Source organism: Grus americana, chromosome 10 (assembly GCF_028858705.1).
Source record: "Grus americana isolate bGruAme1 chromosome 10, bGruAme1.mat, whole genome shotgun sequence".
In the NCBI taxonomy this organism is placed as follows: domain Eukaryota; kingdom Metazoa; phylum Chordata; class Aves; order Gruiformes; family Gruidae; genus Grus; species Grus americana.
Genome location: NC_072861.1, coordinates 14179166 through 14201086, shown reverse-complemented (window position 1 = coordinate 14201086; position 21921 = coordinate 14179166). Strand labels below are relative to the sequence as shown.

Genomic DNA, 21921 nt, shown 5'->3' with positions numbered 1-21921 from the left:
AACTCGAGCTTTGCTACTGTTTTCTCAGGTCTAAATTAAGGCTCTTTTGTAGAGGCTAAAAGTGAATAAAACATAAAGACAAAGGACAAAATAAGAGATGATGGACTATGCACCCGTTCACGGCAGCCACATTTACAAGGCAGTTGCCATTCATGCTGATGTAAAGTGGGCCACACGGTTCTACCAGGTAGGAAAGGCAGAAGAGCCCTTATACATAAGAGGAAAAAGCACTTTACTGTATTTTATCTCCATCACAAGTGGAAAATCAGTAATGAGGAACATCAAAAATCTCTTTTTGTTCTCCATTTAAAACTAACAAGCCACTTCTCTTGGTGCAATGTTTTCAAAGGCCATAAATTTCTCCAGACGGCGAATCGATCACCTTTGTAGCGGTAAAGGTATAAGGTGCATTTAGTATGAATGTATTTAACTGACTGATTTTGTTCACCAACAATCTTCTTACAGTGGGGGGATAGAAGTTGTTACAAAAGATGTGTCAAAAACTTCCCTACCAAAAAACCCCAACAAACCCAAATTAGGGAGAAATACTATCTGTGTGCCTTGGATAAGATTTTGTATGGAAACAAACTTTATTTGCCAGAGTTCAATTTATGTGGAGAATTAACTCCTGATCAAGGGGGCTTCTGCTATTGGTTTCACGGACCCCCAAACTCAGAAAAATACCAAAACTGCACAAATCTTAAAAGATCAGGGCTACATGGTACTCACAATGTGGTACATATGTGCACGTTTATATCCAGGTCGCAGTCAGAGGTGCACATGCTATACGTGTACAGATAACAGTAAAGAATATTCCATATACCAAATGCTTAAATGTTTTTGATACAGCTTCGTCACTATATAAGCACATCATGATCCAACCTAATTCAGTAAAACTAAGCCAGAATAAGCTTTTTACTTTTTAATCAAAGTTAGAAATTAGATGAGATGTAATTATTTTACATATCCAACTGTGGAAGCCTCATTAAAATCCTTAATATTAAGTAATAAAACTACAATAAAACTTTTTCTAGTATTACAGCGGGTTTCTGTTAACATTAATGCACTGAAAAGGGAAAGATTTTCTAATCCATGTTTTTCTGGAGGATTTTAAGCAGTCACCAGTGTACACAAGTATATATTGAATATATGGTCACATATATCTATATCTATATTTTCTGAGAAGAAAGCGAGAGAACGCAGTAGTGACGAGTGCCTTCCCACTTCTCTCACCATTGCATAGAGCGCTTATCCACCTGCAAACTCGGGCCCTTTGGCGTTTGCCAGGTAGACAGACTATCATAAAAAGGTAAATCAGAAATTCAAATGATTATACAGACTGAAGCATCCCTTAACTACTTTAGATTTAAAATAGTCTTTGTTCTCTAATTAAATCATCTCTGCTAGAGAGACAACAGGTACAGGAAACACAAATAAGCAGAGGCAGGGTGAATAATTACTTTTTTGCTATTTCTAGATCAATTAAACGCAATGCTCACCAGCATGCTCTTCCAGCAGCAGAATTCCCATTCATTTCGGTGACAGCAAAGCATCATCTCAATTTCCAAAATGGCAAGACAAGGAGAATGGGGGGGAAAAAAGACGGGTGAGGGGGCTGGCAGAGAGGAGTGAGAAACATCAAACAAAACGCAATCTAATTGAAATACCTGACTGTACTAGATTCTTGCTACTAAATTTAAAGTTTGATTTTAAGTCTCATTTCAGTCGCTTTGCAGGGAAAAAAATAATCTAAAGAGTAAATTTAGATTAAATCGATCATTATAATTTATTTGGCAACAAAATAATATAGTGGAAAGACCTTTCTTCCAGTAAAAGGCTCTGGCTTTGATGTCTGATTGTTATGCAAATTCCGTGGAGTACAAGATATGGACAGAGAAATAATTAAGCTCAGGACTTTGTATATAACAATTCTTACAAATGTAAATTTGAGATAATTATGTGTATACGCACTGAGAACCATACACGTACATTAGCAAAGACAGGGAAACACGCGGACCGCGCAGGTCCTCGGCGCTCCCCCGGCCGGCGGGCTGGGACGGCAGGGCCACGGCAGGGCCAGCCTGCTCACGCGCGCCGGGGGCATCCGCACCCCCGAGCAGTTCCAGAGGCCGCAGAGGAGCCGCTTGTGGTGGAGAGCCCCGCGTACAGTTTTCAGCACCAACACACAAACATTTGAAAAACAAAGTGATCTTTGTTCTGGAAGATAAACATTGACCATATACATCTATATATTTCAAAGCACTCAATTAGAAACTGAACTTTGCCCCTTTCTCAGGCTTTGAAATGTTCCTGCACCAAACACGGGCCTTTATTCCCCTTTCGCGCGGGCATCCCTCTCCCGCTCCTGCACACCATATGGCCCCAGACCCTGGGACAAACTCCGCGCTGATTTACAGCCTCTGCAGTCCGAGGGACTGACCCACGGCATAAATCTGGGGGGCAGCGCACAAGCGTAGCCTGCGCGTTCCTCCCCACGCTGTCTCTGCTCGCGTGCGCTCATCTCCACCAGCCAAAGACAAGGGATTTTACGCTGGGAGCAGACCGGGGTTCGGGGCGCATCGCTGCAAGCCAGCGAGCAAGGAGACGGAATGCAGCAGACACCGCACGTGCCAGAACACCTCTGAAACGGAGGGAGCGGGCAGCGGAGGTGCCTCAGGTGGACGCTGCCGACCCCGCCGCCATGCCGGGCAGCAACGGGCCGGCTCGGCCATCGCCTGCGGGCACGCGCGCTTCAAGACAGGGCAGCGGCCACTCGCCGCATCATCGGACGCCGAAGCAAGAGTAATCCAGACCGGTCCCTCTGCGGGTGAAATAATTCCCAAAGAGGAATGAACACCATCAGTTTTTAAGGCACCGCAGCCCATCTTCCCGTCTCAAAACAATATGCACATGGAGCATGAGGGGGTGAAACGGCGTACAGAGGCCAAAAAAGCATCCGGGGCCACGGACAGAGAGGCGATTGCCTTTGTTTCAGCCACAGTTCGGTAAAGAAAATACCAAGGTAAGTCCTGCAAGATGAACACAGACGACGAGGCCGGTTGCATTTAATGAGGGACCTGGCGGCCGAGGGGAGCAATGCCGTGCCACGCCGCCCGGGTCGGGGCGTTTGTCGAGCTGCCGCACCAGTGCTGTGCGACACAGGGACCATGGCTGCTCAGTCTTCCGTACCACTGCTACTAACACCACGGAGACACACAGCGGTGTACATTAAGGGGACAAAAAAAAAAGGAGGAGAATTTAGTTTCCGCTTTTTGTTCACCCTATTTACCTCTCAGTTTCACTAAGCTTGGAAAATTAAGCAAAGTGATCAAATTCACTTTTTTTTTATTTAGAGCCATTTTCACAACTTTTCCCAGACAACAGCACAGGATCTTTACACTGAAACACGAAATTGATTGATGCATTTTGAGTACATTTCCTAAACACCCATCATCAAGAAAATATACACGTGGACTTAAACTTCCTGATCCCTTTAAAGCAACCAATTTTGCCCAGGATTTTTTCAACGTCTGTACCACTTCTGTATTTAAGCACATCTTCTCTGCCACTCTCTGGATTCTTTTCCACGGCTTTGGGTGCGGTTTTTTCCCACCATGCAAAACGACAAGCTTCTTGAGACAAATGCAACACTCAGTGCGGGATTTTAACTCTATAAATCAAATAATACCACAATCACAGTTCAATGAAAGAAGCAAAAATCAAATCAAACAAAGAGATCCCATCATCCCCTGCCGCATCCTCCCTCCTCCCCCTTCCCACGCAACCAGCAGCTCTGGAGTCCATAAAGGCGAGCGGAGCAAAGCAGAGCAGCTCTGGCACACACTGCGAAGCACAAAGTAAAACACGTGAAATATCCTACACAGTTTGGGTTTGTTTTGCCGTTTTCACTCGCCCGCCGAAAAAGTGCACCGGTACGCTCAAAAAGAAACATTTAAAGTGATCGGCAGCTACCTTCTGAAATCTGCTCCAACACGTTTTATCCAGCACGTTCATTCAAACACATTGACAACAATCAGCAACAAAAATATCGCAGGGTTTGCCTGGTGGGTTCGTAGGCTCGTTAGAAAGCGTCTGTACTTCCTTCACCCCAATAGCACTGCGGGCATCATCAAAAGCAAACAAACTTTACACGGCAATAAATTTTTTATTCAAATAAGCTTGTCAACACCAATTACCCGAACCACAACTGCCAAATACCAAGAAGCGCTTCCAAGAACTCAGGAAGGATACTACAGCCCTTGTTCCGCTCCAGGAAACACCGAGTTTGGGATGCGGTTCTGAGGGCCCTGGGCACGGCAGAGCCAGGACCTGCACGATTCGACCCTCCATCAGCACTTTACAACAAAGGCACCGCCCCCGCTATCTGCTTTTAGATCAGAAAGCCAAGAAAACCGTCAGCTCTGTCTCTAACCTATGCATTATTTGCTAAAAGTCACAATTCATACAAACCCAAGTATTTTTCGAGACTAAAAATTAGTATTTTCAGATATGGAATAACCCCAGCAATATGCCACATATTAAAAAACCATTTTTTTTTTTCCCTTAAAAATGTGCTATAAGGTATGTTTGCTGGCAGGATTATTCTGGAAGCCTTCACAAGCCACAGTTCCAGCAACATTAACATGCCACAGTTTAAACTCCCAACATGTTTCAGTGCCACAAACAGGGAACAAAAATTCCAGATGAAACTCTCAGCACATCAAATGAAATCACTACACAGAGTACTTTTTTTTTCTGTAATATTTTATTTTATTTATATAGAAATACTTAAAAAAACATGAAGTAGCACCATTACTTAAGTTTTACTTTTATTATGTAGAACTTTAAATGTCAGAAAAATAAAACTCTTGATACAATTTCAAATCTTGTCTCAGCAAATATAATATTAGTATTTGACCATGAGGTTAAAGGCCCTTTATCATAAAATAAAATATACTTTGTTTTTAAACTTTGCTCAGTAAAGTACATTTAAGCTCAAGTAACGTCACCTACATATACATAAACAAGTGGTAAACAAATGTATTAAAATAGAAATACTAAAACTATAGTGGTGCAACAGAATTTTTGTAATTTCCACTGAATTCTATTTATACAAATGTTAGAAAGCTTCAACAGTTCCTTTTGACATATGTTTATACATTTCCATTTTTGTAATAATATAGAATAAAATATGCTTTATATCACTGAATAGAAAATATGCTGGGTGAAGCAGATTTAAAAGATTTTTTTTTTCTGAACCTATAAAATCTCCATCCCAACAGAATACTGTTCAAAGCATTACACATTTTATGGTTTGTAATTCCGTTCACAATTGTGTGATATTAAAATAATACAGTGTTCTTTGCCATAAGGCCATACTAAAATAAAAAAGATTTAACCCAGCTACAAAAAGTTCACTGAACTTAAATTAAAATACTTGTAAACATCTTTGCAATATGAAATATAATTTTTCAAGTCAAAAAAGAATAAAATACTTCAATCTGTATTAATGCAATTTATCTTTAAAACCTTTAAACGTTTTTAATATATATAAGAGATATGTTACAGTTTGTGGTTTTTTTTTTTTCTTTTTTCTTTTTAAACTTTGATAAAGCTGCAGTATCATGGTTTTTCACAGGAACTTCTTGCCCTTTCAAGAACATTCAGAAAAGTATCCACCCATAGATTTAATTATTTTGTAATAAGCATCCTAGGAACTACCAGCACGTTTTACTAACAGTCCACACACCATTGTCATCATCATAAGCATCTTCTACTTTCAATATTTTTTTTCCCGGTTTTTTTGTTTGGGTTTTTTGTTTTTTTGGTTTTTTTGTTTTTTAAAAAAAGGGGGGGGTTTGGAAGCTTCGTATTAAAGTACAGTGTAAAAACTAGCCTAGCACTAGAATGGAGTCGCCCGTTATTATTTATAGCATGCACCCGCTGTCACCACCACCACCCCCCTGCCCTCCCTCGGCCGCGGCGCGCTCGCAGCCCGCACCCCCCCCCCCTCCCGCGGCGGGCGGCGGCCCCGGCCCCGGCGCGACCGTCCCTGCCCCGGCCGCCGCTGCCCCGGCCCGCCCCCCCGCGGCGGCGGCGGCGGCTCTCAGGAGAAGATGCGGATGGCCTGGGTGACGGCGCTGTGGCAGACGGGGCACTGCGGCTCCGTCTTCTCGCAGATGCGGTTGGCGCACTCCATGCAGAAGAGGTTGTGGCCGCAGGGCACCAGCGCCGCGATCACCTCGCTCTCGAAGCACACCGAGCAGTCGCGGCTGCCCTTCCGCCGCACGCCGGACGACGAGCAGGAGGAGCTGGACGAGGAGCTGGAGGAGGAGGAGGAGGAAGCCGACGAGTCGGAGGGCAGCCCCGGCAGGTGGGAGCCCAGCCCGTTGGCGTACAGCGGGTAGGAGGCGGCCAGCAGCCGCCCGCCGGGGTCGCTGCGCACCCGCCGCGCCAGCGGGTGCTCGGGCCCCGCCGCGCTGCCGTGCAGGGGCGGGGAGAGCCGCGCCGGGGGCGGGGCGCCACCGCCCCGCCGGGGGCCGCTCACCAGCAGCGCCAGGTTGGCATTGGCGGGCGCGGCGCCCGGGAAGGCGGCGGCGGGCGAGGGCGAGGGGGGCGCGGCGGGGCCGCGCTCGAACTGCGGCCAGATGAGGGCGGCCCCCGGCGGCGGGGCTGGGGCCAGGTCGAAGCCGGGCGGCGAGTCGAAGGGCAGATCGGAGCAGCAGTCCGGGGACGAGAGGACGTCGCCGCCGCCGCCGCCGCCGCCCCCCCCGCCGTACACATAGCCGTTGGCGCTGTTGTTGTTGTTGTTGCCGTTGTGGGTGAAGCTCAGCGCCGGGCTCGGGGGGCTGTAGTCGGCCAGGCGGGCGCCGCCGCCTCCCCCCGTGCCGCCCCCGAAGTAGGAGTCGGTGGAGGCGCTGCCCAGCGAGCTGGAGCTGTCGTTGCGGTAGTTGCAGAAGGGCTTGCGGCCCGGGGTGGGCGTGATGCTGGGCGGTGTGGGCTTGCTCCAGAGGCTGCCTGTGCCGTTCAGCTCGAAGCCCACATCCGTGCCGTTGGCATGGAAGTCGTTCTCGTCCGTCAGCTCGATGATGCCACCGGTGCGCATGGCGATGTGCGCCTCGATCTCCTCCCGGGCCCGGTCCACGTTCTCGGGCATGCCCGTCACCTCAAAGACCGGCTCCTTGTCCCGGCTCGGGGTCACGATGTAGGTGTGCGTCTGCTGCTGGATGCGCTTGATGGTGGCCCCCTTGGGCCCCACGACCAAGCCCACCACGCGATAAGGCACCCGCACCTGGATGGTGGTCTGGCCGGGCAGGTTCGGGGGGCCGGGAACGGTGCCGTTCAGGGCCGTGTTCTTGTTCCGTGAGGCTCGGATCATGGAGAAGTGCTCGGCCGCCGAGATGATCTCCCTGCGGGCCATGGCCACATCTTCCTTTCTGCCCGTCACAACAAAGAGCGGCTCCTCCCCGCGAACCGGGGTCTTGATGTAGGTGTTGGTCTTTGCCCGCAGAGCTTTGATTTTACAACCTGGGAACGAGATGCGGGAGATGGAGGGCGAAGGGGAGGAGGAAGAAGGGGAGGTGGGGGGAAGAAAACCAGTTACAACCCATTATTTGGGTGCAGCTAGGGAGGGGGGAAAAAAACACACCCACCCGAAACACATTGCCCCCTACCAGAGGTGATCGCTGGCATCTCGTCCAGGAGCCCCAGTCACGGTGTAAAGTCATGTCAGCCCACAGCCCTGGCACACACCCAAAGGCATCGCAAGTGGCCACCGACACATCTGCCATCCAAACTGCCCCAAAACTACCAACGTGCAGTTCACGGGAACGGCAACAAAAAAAGGAGCGTGCAGAAAAACTGCACGACCAGAAAAAGAAATAAAATGCAAGCAGCCGTAACAAATCAACACACCCGCCAGTCCACATTCCTGCTCAGCACTTTCCTTTTGGAAAAATAAAATCAGTTCTTAAGAAGGTGAGGAGCAGCGGCTGTACCGAATGAGCCACGTTCCCCACTGCGGATGCTTTATTCCGATCCCATTGTTCCACTTCCCCACTCCATTTCTCTTCCTTAAAAATAATCCACGATTTCTAACTTTAGGGGGGGGGGAGGAAGGCACCGAGGCTCCCATTTTCTTCCCGTTTCCTCTTGCAAATCTAACTTTTGCAGCCGGAGAAAAGGAGCGATTTATATTATTTTCGTGTTTTGCTTTGGTTTTTTTTTAATTCCCTCCCAGCAGCTGAAAGTGCATCTCGAAACTGATGCATAACGCTCCTCGGAAACATCACGTCTGCTGCACTTTCTTTGTCTGGGGGAAGCCGCCGGCACTGGCCACCACCGTACGGCTGCAGTTTTCATGGGAATGGCCAGTGTCGCATCTGAGCCGCACGCCCGGCAGCGCGGAGGGGAGACCCGCGCACCCACACCCCCTCGCATGCAGTCACCCACCTTGTCTCCCCACTATCTCAGCGACATGCTCCGAGCTGGGCACCGGGACGCATTCAGTCATGTTCACGCTCTTTTTCCGAGGCTCGCTGTCGTAAATGGAGCCCGTCTCGTCGTTGTCCAGCCCCAGCAGGGAGAGCTGATCCAGGGCGATCTGAAGGGCTCTTTGGTCATCCAGGGTCTCTCCCCCTCCACCACCACCACCACCGCCGCCGCCGCCGCCGCCGCCGCTCCCGTTCCTCTCCATGTCTGCAAAAAGCGAGCTGGGCATAGTCCCTGTGTGTGTTGCACCCTCCTCCTGCACTCGGCTCAGTAGTAAAAGATCAGACACAAAGGAAAACCCAAGGCAGATGGCCAGCAGGAGAGAAGGAAAGGGAGGGTGGGCGACTGCTGGAGACCGGGGAGTTGTTGCCTTTTGCTTGTATATTTTGTATCTTTTTTGCTTTTTTTTTTTTTCCTCCTCTCAGTGCAATCCGGTTTATAAGATGTTCTCAGGACCCCCCCCACGACTCCCCCCCCCGAGTTTTTTTTTTTCCTTTTTTTTTTTTTTTTTTGTCGGCTGGGGGTGGGGTGGGGGGGTGGGAAGAGGATAGCGAGAGGAGCTCCGGTGGCTTCCCCCCCTCGAGTTCCTCGCCGGCCACAATGCCAAGCGACGGCAGCGTTTCTTTAAGGAGCCCCTCCCAGGCTCCACTCCACTCACTCAGCGTTTTTTTTTCCTCCTCTCCCCTCCTCTGTCTGAGGCACTGCTGCAGCCAGACGGCTCTGGAGAGGCGGGCGGAGGGAGGGAGGGAAGGAGGGAAGGGGGGGCCGCGCCGGGCGCCGCAGCGTAAGCGGCGATCGCTGACAGCCCCGCGCCGCCGCCGCCATCGCTGCGCGCGCCCATTGGCCGGGCGCGGCGCGGAGGGGCCGGCGCTGACCCCCCCGCACCCCCCGCACCCCGGCCCGGCTCCGCTCTTTGTTGTCGGGTGCCGAACAATACCGGACCCCGGCGCTTGTTTGCGATCCCCCGGACCGGCGTGCGCCTATTGTCCGCGGGATGCCCGTCTCCTCGCCGCCCGTGTATTGCCCCCCCCCCCCCCCCGCACCATCCCGAAAGCAGGCCCGCTCCCGGCCGCCAGCCCTGCGCCGGTGGGGGAAGTTGGGCTTTTTTGGGTGGTTAGTTTTGGGGTTTTTTTTTTGGCGGGGGATGTGCGCCGAGATGGGCGGCCCCCGCGGTCCTTTGTACGCCGCCTGCCTCGGAAAGAGCGCGCTGCCGCTCGCCGGCACCGGAGACCCCCGCAGCCCGCCTGCCAGGCGGCGATCACCGACCGAAGGGCTCCGGCCGCCAAACGGAGCGCCGCTGCCTGCAGGTTCCGCACCCCGGGCAGCCACCCCCTGGCCCTGGCCCCGGCCCCAGACCCCCTCGGCCCGCGGACCCCAAACCGGCTCCCGCGCAGACCCGCCCGCCGCCGGCGCGCGTCCTGCGCCTGCGCGCTCCTCCCCTTTCCCCTCCCCGCGCATTGTGCTCGCGCGGCGCCGCGATCGGGGCTGACAGGAGCCGCTGGTCGGGCCCGGCTCCCTCAGCGAGCGGCGGCGGCGACTTCTGTGCCCCTCGCACGGTGTGTCGGCACGGGCACCCTCCTCCCAGGGCTTCCCCCGCTCCGGGAGCCCCCCGCGGCGGGACGGAGTCGCCCCCCTCAGGGGAACGCCGGGAGCAAAGTGGGTCCGGGGCCGGCGGCTGCCCCCAGCCGCGGTCTCCTGAGAAGCGGGAAGGCAGCGCCTGCGGACCCGGGGCTGCGTCCGCGGGGGCGCCTCCCAGTCCTTGCTGGCGGCGCTGCAAAGGCGGCACCTCGAGGGGGAGCCGCGCCCCCGGCGCCTGCCCCGGCAGTGCTGCGGCTCGGTGCATCCCGGGCGCTGTGGAGGTGACGGCGGTTCCTGGAGTGCTGCCGTGTTTCAGGCTGTAAAGCCCGGCCAGTGCCCTGCGCCGCCCGCCCGCTAGGCTGGCCGCCTGGGGACCCAGGGGGTGACACGCGTCGGCTACAGCCTGCAGCGGCACTGGCAGCCCTGCGCTCCCCGGCTTCCCTCGCCTTACTACTTGCAACTTCAACTTTCCTGTTTTGTAAGATCCGAAGGGGAAGAACGCATCACGCGTAACAGCTTTAGCATAATTTCACCAACATCTTACATCCAGTTTGCTAAACCACTAGAAAACAAGTCACACCTGCCGCCTCTTTGGACCTTGCGTGACCAAATCACTTTCTTGCACCTCTCTGCCACCACAGGACCCCCTCAACCAGTAAACCCAGTTTTTTCACCAAGTACCCTGCCACAAACCCCATCCTTTCACTCTGGTGAATAGACATGAAAGCGCCCTCACCGTTCTCGTAAAAACACCACCATGGCATTTTATCTCTCCAGCTTTTCTCCATGCATCTATGAGCACCCACGTTTAGTCCTTGCCAGCTGTCAGGTACAAAAGACTGACATTTTCTTACTTTGGAGAAATCAAATACTAAGTAATTGTTTTCCAGTATCAAGTTTGACAGGGACAGACTTACAAGTGCACACAGATCTGTTTAGCCAGCTGCCTGTACAAACACGTGTAACAAGTCACAGGTAATTGTTTACACGCAGTGTTTATTGCAAATTACTGTCACTTCCTCAGGATGTTTGCATGTTTTATAACAAAGCTCCAGTGGATTGTTTTCTAGCAAGGGTATACGCTGGTGATGTGCTTTCCTAAAGTGCTTAGTTTGTCCCATTGACTAAGGAAATTCTGTAGTTTCATATTTAAAAGGCTACTTATTTTACAAATTTACACTTTGATGGTTTCCAAAGGGGATAAACGAGAGGTTACTTATAAATGCTTACGGATCCAGAAGGCTCTTAAGTAGTTTCAGCATCGAGCATCTTTTTTTAAACAAAGAAAAAACAGATGGACAGCACCTCTGACAGCAATAAAAACAATGGTCTTTTTTATTTGATAAAATAAAACTGAAAAGTCTGCTGCTTTGCAGTCTTTTTAACTCAAGGACTCTAAAATCCATGAGCCAGAAAACAACTGTACCCATTTACCAGACAGGGGCAGGACAGGACAGAGATGAGGGAAGAACCTCCCAACACAGAGGATTAGTGGTGGTGAAGTCCAGCAGCGAGGGGCAGAAATACTGAAATACAAAAGATATGAGGAGAGTGGTTGGGTTGTGCTTGAGTCTCACCTGTTCTTTGTTGGGTTTATTCTCCTGACTTATATTATCCTCTTTTTTCTCCCTCCCCCTTCCCACCCCATCTGCTTAAACTCTGATTGTGTTTCTGCCCAAGATCACTACACTGTACTGAACATCCATGTACTGACGGAGAAGAAAGAAAACAAGTTATCTTCAGGTTCGTGTTCCGTCTATAGGAAAAAATTTCTCAAAGCGTGATTCCATGCAGATCTAGCTTTATTTTTTAATGTTAAGCTAGAAGCTCTAATTAAAAATGTTTAAATGCATTTCAGAATAAGCATGATACTTTCCGGGGGCAGGGGAAGGAGAAGATGCATTTCTGGGAGACTAAGTGTGTACTGGTCTTTCAAGCCTCCCATGAATTCTGTGGAACAGTCCAACATCTTGAGGGCTATTGCTTTTTTACTATTTTAGAAAACATTTAAGAGCAAACTACAGGGAATAATAATAATACAAATAAAAAAGTGATACTGATGTACCTTAAAACACGCATGCACCAACAGCACAGCCCCCCTGGGAACACAGATTCTATGCAATAGCGTGCTCATATGGCAACAAGCAGTGCACACAAGATTCATATGAATCTACTTATTCCACAGAAGTATTTCTTCAGAATAACTTAATCAGATCTAAATTAAAGTGTTACCTATCTACATAACTCCTTTCGTTCCATAAAACCTTGAAACGTATGCAGAATTACAGTGAGCTCCATCTCGGGGCGGGGGTGGGGAGACCAACCATCTACCTACCAATTTATAGTAACTTAACAAAAGCAGGAAGGGAGGATGTATTACAGGCAAATACAGGACTCGTTGCAGGAGAAGCATAATTCTCAGTCCTTTTAGTTTCTCTCTGTTATCATTTCCCATTTGTGACAGAGGTAATAAAACTTCCTTCCTCCAACCTTTATTTAATTAAAGGGTAAGGTCTTTGGGGCAGTGAGCTTACTGTGTGCGTATGTACAGCACCTATCATGAAGAGGTCATGAATTAATCTGAGGCCTTTAAATGCTACTCTAAATTCAAAGCATTAGCAATAATAAGAATAGGATATAATTTTCATTTAGAATAGATGAGACCTCTGTTTTCAATGTATCATCACAAAGAATAAATTACATGCATCTCAGGGAATAACTAAATTAAGGGTCAAGGAAAAGTATTTCATACCAGAGACTAGCAACTCCACTCTATCCCAGTTGCTTACACTTAAGAACACTGCTGCCTACTGTTACAGCATTTACTGTAAAATTCTTATTTGCCATAATCTTCCAAAATAATGTCCAAATCCCACAGGCCAGATCATCAATAAGATTAGGACTGTAGTTTATTCTGAGACAGTGCATGTGCTTACTGTAATAACATACCCAAATTAACCTTTTGCATGTGCAATAAACTGCAGTTAGCAATCTGCAGACAAATGACAAGCTCCTTCGTTTCCTGTCATACGTAGCAATATACAAGCCAGATTTCCTATTGAATCCCATATTAACCTACATTCAATGGCAGTGAAATCTCAGAGCACCATGTCAGAATTTATCATCTTTCAATGATAGCTCCACCTCTTGACAGTTCTAGACAAGATGTTTATAAACAACTCATCTGAGCAACTGCAGCTGAAAATGTTTATTATCTTCCCACCAGTTATTCCAACCATTTTGGATGCTTTATGCTAAGGGATGGGCAACAGTATGGTTATGTTAATAAAGGACAAGAAATAAAATGGAGATGGCTAGCAAGTGGCTTTGTGTTACCTCCCTGAGATGGAAGGAGGCTCAGGGGTAGGGGAGGCGCAGAAGTGCCCCTTTCCCTCGTGATAAGGAATGCCACATCAAAAACTACAAACAGGGAGATGATGTTGATGATTTTCCACACACGGCGCTTTCATCCCCATAATTCTACAGCTCTCCCTGCTATAGAATTCATTTACAAAATAATTTTTTAAAAACAAAGGTCTTCTGGGACTATTTGTGAAAAGCAATTTTGCCACAGACCAGAAAAAGTCTCAGACTTTTAACAGTCACAATCAGTCCCTGAAAATATCAATACAGTACTGCAAATTTATACCAGTAGCTAATGGCTTTTACTAGACTAAAATGCTTGCTTCCAGTATATTAAAACAAAAAAAAAGATTTTTGTAATAGTCATCACATACTGTACTTTCTTCATATGCATTTGCTATTAGTTCGACATGAACAATTAGTGTGTGCATGTGTGTAGGGGATGAGCTGCCTTCTAAGAATGCAGTTCTGTTTAACATGACTGATGGAAGGCAATTCAGAAAGCACCGAGATGCCTTTATAATAAATCAGAACTAACCAGCCAGATCACCTCCCCACTTTAAAACTCTCCACCTGGACTGTGAGTGGCCTCCTTCATTTATTGTTCCTTTCTGCCTCTCGCTTACGAACAAGGGTTATCGCACAGTGTATCTGAATTAAATGCCGTTTAACAACCGTGCCAACCAGAGTTCGAAAATGAAAATCGCTTTGCCTTTCCTTTGCTCTCACATTCTGTGTTTAGTCCAGCCTTCCAGGCTGCTCCTGTGTGCAGCGCTCTCAGTGGAGTGCTCCTCTCTGCTCGGCTGCGGGATTGGAGCTCTTTGTTACCATGGCCCTTGGGCCACTACTCGGTTTGTGATGCAGCGCTGGCGTCTCAAGTCTGTAAAGCACCTATCACACTTTTGGGCACTGTCTATTAAACAGTGGGTAGATTAAAAAAAAAAAAAGAAAAAAGAAAAAAGATTTGTATCTGTATGTTTAGACTAAGCTACATAACTCATAGATCTGTGAGGTAGCTCATAACCTTGAGTTGTTTTTCATCAGTTTTAATCTCTGAAATAGTAATTTATAATTAAAATTTAATTTCATTTTAATCTCTGAAATAATTATAATTACGGTCATAAAACACGTACAACCTTTGCTTTCTCTCTCCTCCATCCCCCCCGCCCCCAGTGCTGCTACAAGGAAGAGAGGAAAATAATTGTCCCTTTAATGCTAATTGTTTATAAACTCCTTTGCACAGAGACTATGTTTATATACAATGCCTAGGCAAAATCTAGGCACAAATGCACTACTCATAATAAGTGAGTGAATAATATATCTCTGACCATAATCCCAGTGCTCTCCAATAAAAGAATATCTAATTCCTGTCACAGAATTGCCTTGTAGGTTGAAGTTCAGCATATAAATACACATGGGAAAAGATTAGATTTTAATTGATAAGTATTAATCATCATTCATTTCTGTCTCTGCAGGAAGCACAATGTTAAAACATCTAGTTAATATACTGTATAATGGATAACCTTGAGGCAGAAGCTCTTGCATCTGTCTCTATCCAAGAAAAAATGTCAACATCAGCCTTTGTTGTAGCAAGATACTCTGACAGCTGCTGCTGCTGGAAAATTGACTGTGCAATCCTTGCTAACCTGGGTCCAGTGCCTAACCTTGAGATGGGGCCAAATTAAAAATCTTTATCTGCGCACACCTGTACTTAGGAATGTTTAAAATCTGGTCTGGGTCAGAACGCTGCATTTGTGGCGCATCTCCACTCTGAACAAACACATTTCTCATGTGATGCTCTCACTGCAACCACAAAGCATTAGCACTCACAAGAGCATCATTGAAGATACTCGGGCTGTTCATTGAGAACAAAGCCATTAATGATTAATACTATGGCAGGAGAAAATGTAGCAGTATTTCTTGGCAGCTGAAATGTGGCAATGTCCATCCTATGTGCAAAAGATTTGCGAATACCTTTAGCTCTTCTTACATAAGACAGTTCTTATTAACTCCGTGGGAAGAGGAATCAAAGAAATCCCCCAAATTAAAGGGAAGCGAAGGAGATTTTCACATCTAAAACTGGATATATACAATACATCTCTCTCTGACCGACCCAGCAGATGCAGAGATGCATTTACGTATCACAGACATTACTGTCCCAGCAGATGCTGCAAAGTTGTCACTGACACAGACGCTTACTGTCCCCACAGATCTGTATTTTGGGAGAGAATTTTCGTACCACAGACACTACTGTCCCTACAGAACCACATCTGCTGCTGGTAGAGTTATTGTTTCACATACTCTTCTGCTTCCAGCAGACGTGAGAGACTGCTAGGACGACAGGCATTTCTGTCACAGCAAATCTCCATCTACAGGGAATGAAATTGCAGCTTAAACTCCTGTTCTTCCCGAGCCCTTAGCGTGGACAATACTGACAGGGAGGAAGTGACATAAACCAATGAAAACATCATGCTGGGCACCTAGAACATCACATTAACTCTGCCTACACATGGCACTCAGCAGTGCTGTGTTTGGAGATGTGTCAGGAGAAAAAAAATAATTACTTGCACCCTCCTCCCACCCTGCCTTTAACAAGTATTCGTTCTGAGAAACATTTGAAGGAAAAAGTGTCTGATGCCACTTTCATAAAATAGATCCAAGAAAGCAAAGTCAGTCATGACTACCAAGTTGACAACCCTAATGCCCTGCTGCAGGGACCAAATGTGTACACTAGGTCATTTTCAGCTTGCTTTTGAACAGATGCCTCCAGTTTTGCTGGAGGCATTTCACGTGAAAAGTTTCAGAGTATCCAGTTTATTAACACCAGCAAATTTGATCCCCAGTTCTAGAGGCCTGAGAGCAGAACCAAAGGGGAGGGGTTTGGTTTTCTTTTTAATCTCTTTAATTTGAGCCTTCATCTTTTGAGACTCCGTATCATCTCCTCTCAGGTTCAGGGTTGAGCAGCAGCAGTCGCTGGGAGTTTTGCTCCTGTGCAGCACCTTTCAAACATGGGGAGAAAAGCTTGCGCCTGTGCTAAGACATGACTATGGCTAGACTTTCCCTCTGGAGTGAACTCGGCCTAAGGCCCATACCAGAGCATGTACTTACATATAAATAGTATGTATGGTATGTGAGCCTGGACTTGAGAGCTGTCTTGGGCCTTTGTTTGCCTGAGTAGATGTATCCTTCATGATTTGGTACCGGAGAGAGAAAACCTCCCGTGGTAATTCTGCAGCAATGTAAACCCTGCTTGAAGAAACACCATCTAACTTTGGAATTCCCCTGTGGGCAGTGTGGGCATTTATCTTTATCTGAAGCATCAAGAGCTGTCCATTGGCAAAGGCAGGACACATAAATTCCCAGAGTAATAATCTGATACAGCACAGCAAAACCTATATCCTTGGAGCAGATTGTGGGAAAGCATCAAGATTTTGGTTGCTCTGCCAAAGCAAACAAGATGTTTCAAGCCCCATCATCTGCTCTGCAGTTCACACCCTTCCAGCACTATCTTTTTCAGATGCCATGCCACACTGGTTAGTGGCAGCGGTGTTGTCATGTGTGACTCATTCCATTTTACTGGAAATTAGAAAACCACACGCTGCACTGAAGAACTGCTTATTTATGTAGTCATATCATCCCAGAGAGCACTCCTCCTCCCATTATTTGTATACAGATTCTTTCATCTAGAATTTTGGAAATACAGCTCTTCACCAGGGTTCATTCAGAGGACAGATTAATCAATAGCACATGCTCTTTCCAGGGCCTGTTGAGCCCTTCGTAGCTTCCAGTGCCACCCTGAAAAAGCAAATGGTATTTTAGAAGAGAGTATCTTCGTCATTACAGGATGTGTGGGAAGCAAAACAGAACAGATAGCAGTGGAATTGGAATTGTGTTAGCAGAAGAGTCTGTCACGTATTGATTTGAGCTTTGGGCAGGTGACTTTCACCCACAAGGAAAAACATAGACTACCTTTGTTTTTTTTACAGAGTGCCTTTATAAATCCTCATCAAATATTTCCTGAACAGATCACAATGCTACATTTACCATAGTGATTAATCCTCAGTATAAGTGATGAACTGGCATATTCAGGACAACAACAAAAAAACGCTAAAAGATGTTAACAGTGCATTCTTTCTATGGAATAAGAATTACCAGATAAAAATATTAATGGCTTTAAATAATATTTCACGGCGACAAGAAATCAAGCTGGCTAAGCTTTGTTTGGAGTTCTGAAGCACAGGTCTGGAATTACTTGTGTTTCATAGAACTTTATTTACTAGATCAAGTTTTTCTAGCCTTTATAAAATCAGTGTTACTAAGCAGCAGCACTAGGATCAAAAGTTAGATTTGATTGTGTGTTGACAGGCCAAGGCTGACCTCTACAAATTCCTAAACTAAGGGATTGCCTTACCCTCTACAGATACAGATAAATCCAGTCTTATCTTTAGATGAAGAAACTGTTAAGAAGATTCAGGCACCACATATTTATGAAGAAAGAAAATAGAAATGTGAGCCATTCTTTTTTAAAGGTTAGCATAGCTTAAACATTCCTGAAAATATTTATTGTCATAACAGACTAGACCTACTGAAATGTTCTTGCCTAGGATTTGGTCTTTAAGATTCTCAGCAATCCCATTGACTTCAGCTGGATCACACGGCTGCCACAGAAAGCAGAATTTAGCAAGGAAAAGAGACAAAGTAGTTAAAGACCATTTGGAAAAAGGCATTTGCTTTCAGCATTACTGACTATCCCTCAGGACCCAAATTAGAGTTCGGTTATATTTTAAAGCATTGCTTTCAAGCTTGCTGGAAGTGTCAGACAATTTGAATAGATCTCCATTTTAATTTCCAATCTAGCAATATGGAACAGCTGCCATAACTTTGTGCAACGTGGCAAATTCGACATCCTCATTCCTCAAATGGCAATCATCAAGAAGGGACTCTGAAAAAAGCATAATATGCTTCCACTTTTACTGCCTTTTAGTAACTCCCAGTCAAAATTGTACTTGAGATACAAGAACCCAAACCTTCAATTGCACTGTCTGCAACAGGAAGCAAAGGTGTTGGGTGAAAGTTGATGGGATTTCTAGAACTCTCTCTTCCACTCCCAGCCAGTGAGCTGGAGGTTAGTTTACATCCTTCTGGCTTATACGTTAGTGTTAAAGGCTCCCAGTCAGGACTTCCCCCCAGCTGTACTGGGAAGATGTAACGGAACAAACTCCAGCTCAGTCTCACCAAATCTGCCTTGTCAAAGCCTCCCAGCTTCTACAGCTCGGGCAGCTGGGGGTGAGAGTATCAACTGAAGTGCGTTGCCCTCATGCTTTTCCTGCTTCCTAGCAGAAAGAAAATATTGAAAGGAAGATGGAAATAACAATTACTATGTTCTTAGTTTATATATTTCAGACCATGTTAACTCAAGAGGGAGAATTGAATCCCGAGGAAAGGCATTTTGGGATTCAGATGAAAAGCCTTAGCACTGTGCCCCACTCCAGGACTGTCAGACAAGGATGAAGGCAGTTCAGCTATATCCAAGGGAATTTCTGTGTATGAGATGAGGTACCTTTCTGAGCACAACCCCATGTTACATGTAGTTTGAGAAGGAGTAACTTTTTTTTTTTAGAGTGCTGTAATGCTGATGAGTTTGTCCTGTTACAGGAACAATGTCCCATCTAACTCACGTTTCTTATTCATTCACAGAGTATATATTGTGTGCACTTAGATAAAGCTACCTCCCACTATTCTCCTTCATTCTGAATAGAAAACTCAGAGGAGTTTTGAGACCTACACCATATGAAGTCACCAGCGCACCAAGAAGAAACAGAACATCCAGCAGAGATACTGTTGCTCCAGGATGGACTATTTGTTTCTATACAAATAAAACACAATTAAAAAGCCTCTGGCATGGCTGATTTCAATTGCTAAATTAACATCTCTGTTCTCATTTCTGCAACACTTCTCTACTACTGAGTTTGTGGTTTCTTGCCTTCCACATGATGCAACCAGCTTCCGACCCTGAGATTCCTCCCTTCGATAGTCTTCATTTCTCATGAAACTCAGTCTCCAAACATGAAACCCACTCTCACTAATCTATTTTCCGTTACCAATATACTAACAGGTACATTTATATACCGGGGAGGACACACATCAGGGTAGCACGGATGTCTCTTACTTGAGTTTGTCCCTAGCAGTTACCATTTGAAACACAGAAAGTAGAACAGAAGTATTAAGGTCAGCATTTTCCAAATGGCCTCCAACTTTGGATATCTAACTTGATACTGTTTCCAGTCAACAAGAATAATTTCTTCACAAAATCGGATTCCATTCTACCTTCTACCACACAGTCAACTTAGATCCCAGGGAAACAGGTTAAGAACAACAGATAATACAGGAAGGCAAACAGGGCAGGGTACCTACATTTCACCTCCATCGTAGAGTGGCTGGACATGGCTGCACGGGACTGGAAGCAGGCTGCAAGGTCGCCTTATCACCTCCAACACCTGTTTATATCACATTGCATTTTCTTTCAGTAACGGAGACTGTGAGTATTACTTTGAGAGAAGAAATATTATGTGAAGAAGTAAGTATCAATCAAGCTGCAGTAAAGTGTAACCAGGACTCATTCACCACCAAAGATGGAAGCTTTCTGGTTTGGCAGTTTGGCTATCAATACACCTAAGCCTTCCTCCACTTGCAGGAGGACTACAGCTCCCTGAGCCCAACGGGAATCTCTTCAACCAGACACAGATCTCCTCTGCATAGCTCCTCTGGCTACACTAATTCTGCTTCTGGGAAGGGCCATTACTGCTCCTTTCCTTACTTTCACTACAGTTCCTGCCAGTGTAGCTCGTGGACACTGGTGGCACAAACACATTACTTTCACCTGGCAATGAAAGATTCTCTCTCAGCCTGAGTGCAAGCCAAGAAGAGCCTAATCTGCTCAAGAAATGACAAGGCGTGCAGCTATTTGCACTGAAACCCCTGCAGAAACAGCCCTCCCCCACTTCCTTCTCTGCTAGCTTGCTCTAGCAGCAGGCAGACATAAGTGAAAGGAAAAACAATGAGAAAGGAAACTTGGGAGGGACAGGTTAGAAGCAGAAGGAAGAAGCAAAGGTCTGACTCTGCAGACCGTATTCATGATGAAAAGCATTTGCACAAATAACCTAATTGCATTCAGTGGGACTGCCGGGCTGAGTAAAAGTGCTATGAGTGCAAGCAACAATTGCAGAGGCAGGAAACAAGTAGGAAAAGAAAGAAAAAGGAAGCCCCACATGAATCAGACACCTGCACAGAGGAGAACAGTCTCATACACCCCAGGAAAAACAAATCAACCAACACGCTCACTGCCTTTGAGTTATTGCAGAAATATTTATAGAGCCTTTCCCGACCTCTGCCTCGCTTCCTGGCAGGCAACACCACAGAAAGAATCTTTACCACTGGCATCCCCTTCTTCCGCCAAACAAAAATTCAGTCCCTTCCCAAAAGCACAACCGAGGCAGTGAGAGAGACAGCCGGGCTGCAAGAGCAGTTTGGTCAGTACCTGGGGAAGGGCGAATGTCCAGCCAGGGACGTGCTCATAGGAGACGTAGAAACTACTCTCACAGGAGGGAGCGTGGGCATCTCTTCCTGCATGAGGAGTTGGGGGAACAGCATTGATTTGGGCTACTCTCAGCAAGGAATAACCCAGGGGCCAGGGAAGCAGCGGTTTTCACCGAAACCCCCTAGTCTCTTCCAGATGGTCTCTTCTTTCCTTTCTTTATAAAGGACAATAAGACACTGAAAAGAACTGCATGTCCAGTAACTGTATTGCTCCTTTTCCAGTGAGATGTTTCAGGAATTCTCAAAACAACTTCTGTGGCAGAGCAATTCTGAGTTTATAAATCATTAAAATAATGCATTTATTTATCAAAAGCTCTCCTCCTAAAATGAAACACTAGAGAGCAATCCAATCATTCCAAATGAATACATGTCTTTGAATTCTCAGGATTCATATTAATTGGCACTTTTCAAAATGTTTCCAGTTAGGTTTGTCTATAAGCTTGAAAAAGAAAATCAAAATATGCCTCTCTGAGATGGGCTGATGTTTGTGAAACAGAACTATTAAATCAGTGAGACCAGGGACTGAATTCAAAGCAACGATGGTTTGAGATCATACATTAAAGATGACAGGATCTTTCTAAATCACCTCAAACATGAAACACTCGCAGTACTAACTTACAAACTTATCTGAAAAACACACACTACCACCTACTGGCAATTATTCATATATGTTATTTACATACTGATAAGTGGCAACAGTATGTGCGCATTTGATTTGCATGAACTTTGCTAGGACAGAGATCAGGCTTCATCGTTACAATTACTAGACTTGTATTTGAAGAAAAATATATTCCCATGCATGCAGTTCCCACAGTGTGTGACCAGTTTATTTTCGTCTTTTCAATAAGAACTTAAGTCAGAATAACTGTTTAAATACTTCTCATTTAAGGTTGT

The 21921-nt window shown here is 46.4% G+C and overlaps 1 protein-coding gene and 1 long non-coding RNA gene across 2 annotated transcripts; one reads left to right on the top strand and one right to left on the bottom strand.

The window, feature by feature from the left end:
• Positions 1–6004: 6004 nt before the first annotated feature.
• On the bottom strand, positions 6005–9504 carry MEX3B (mex-3 RNA binding family member B). Its single transcript, XM_054837301.1, has 2 exons — positions 8452–9504; positions 6005–7527 (listed from the first exon to the last, which is right to left on the bottom strand). The coding sequence occupies exons 1-2, from the start codon at positions 8717–8719 to the stop codon at positions 6107–6109; spliced, it is 1689 nt and encodes a 562-aa protein (XP_054693276.1). The 5' UTR covers positions 8720–9504; the 3' UTR covers positions 6005–6106.
• LOC129210922 (uncharacterized) lies at positions 6235–19550 on the top strand. Its single transcript, XR_008578663.1, has 3 exons — positions 6235–6373; positions 11749–11811; positions 19129–19550. It is a non-coding gene; the product is annotated as an uncharacterized LOC129210922 (long non-coding RNA).
• The last annotated feature ends 2371 nt before the right edge of the window (positions 19551–21921 follow it).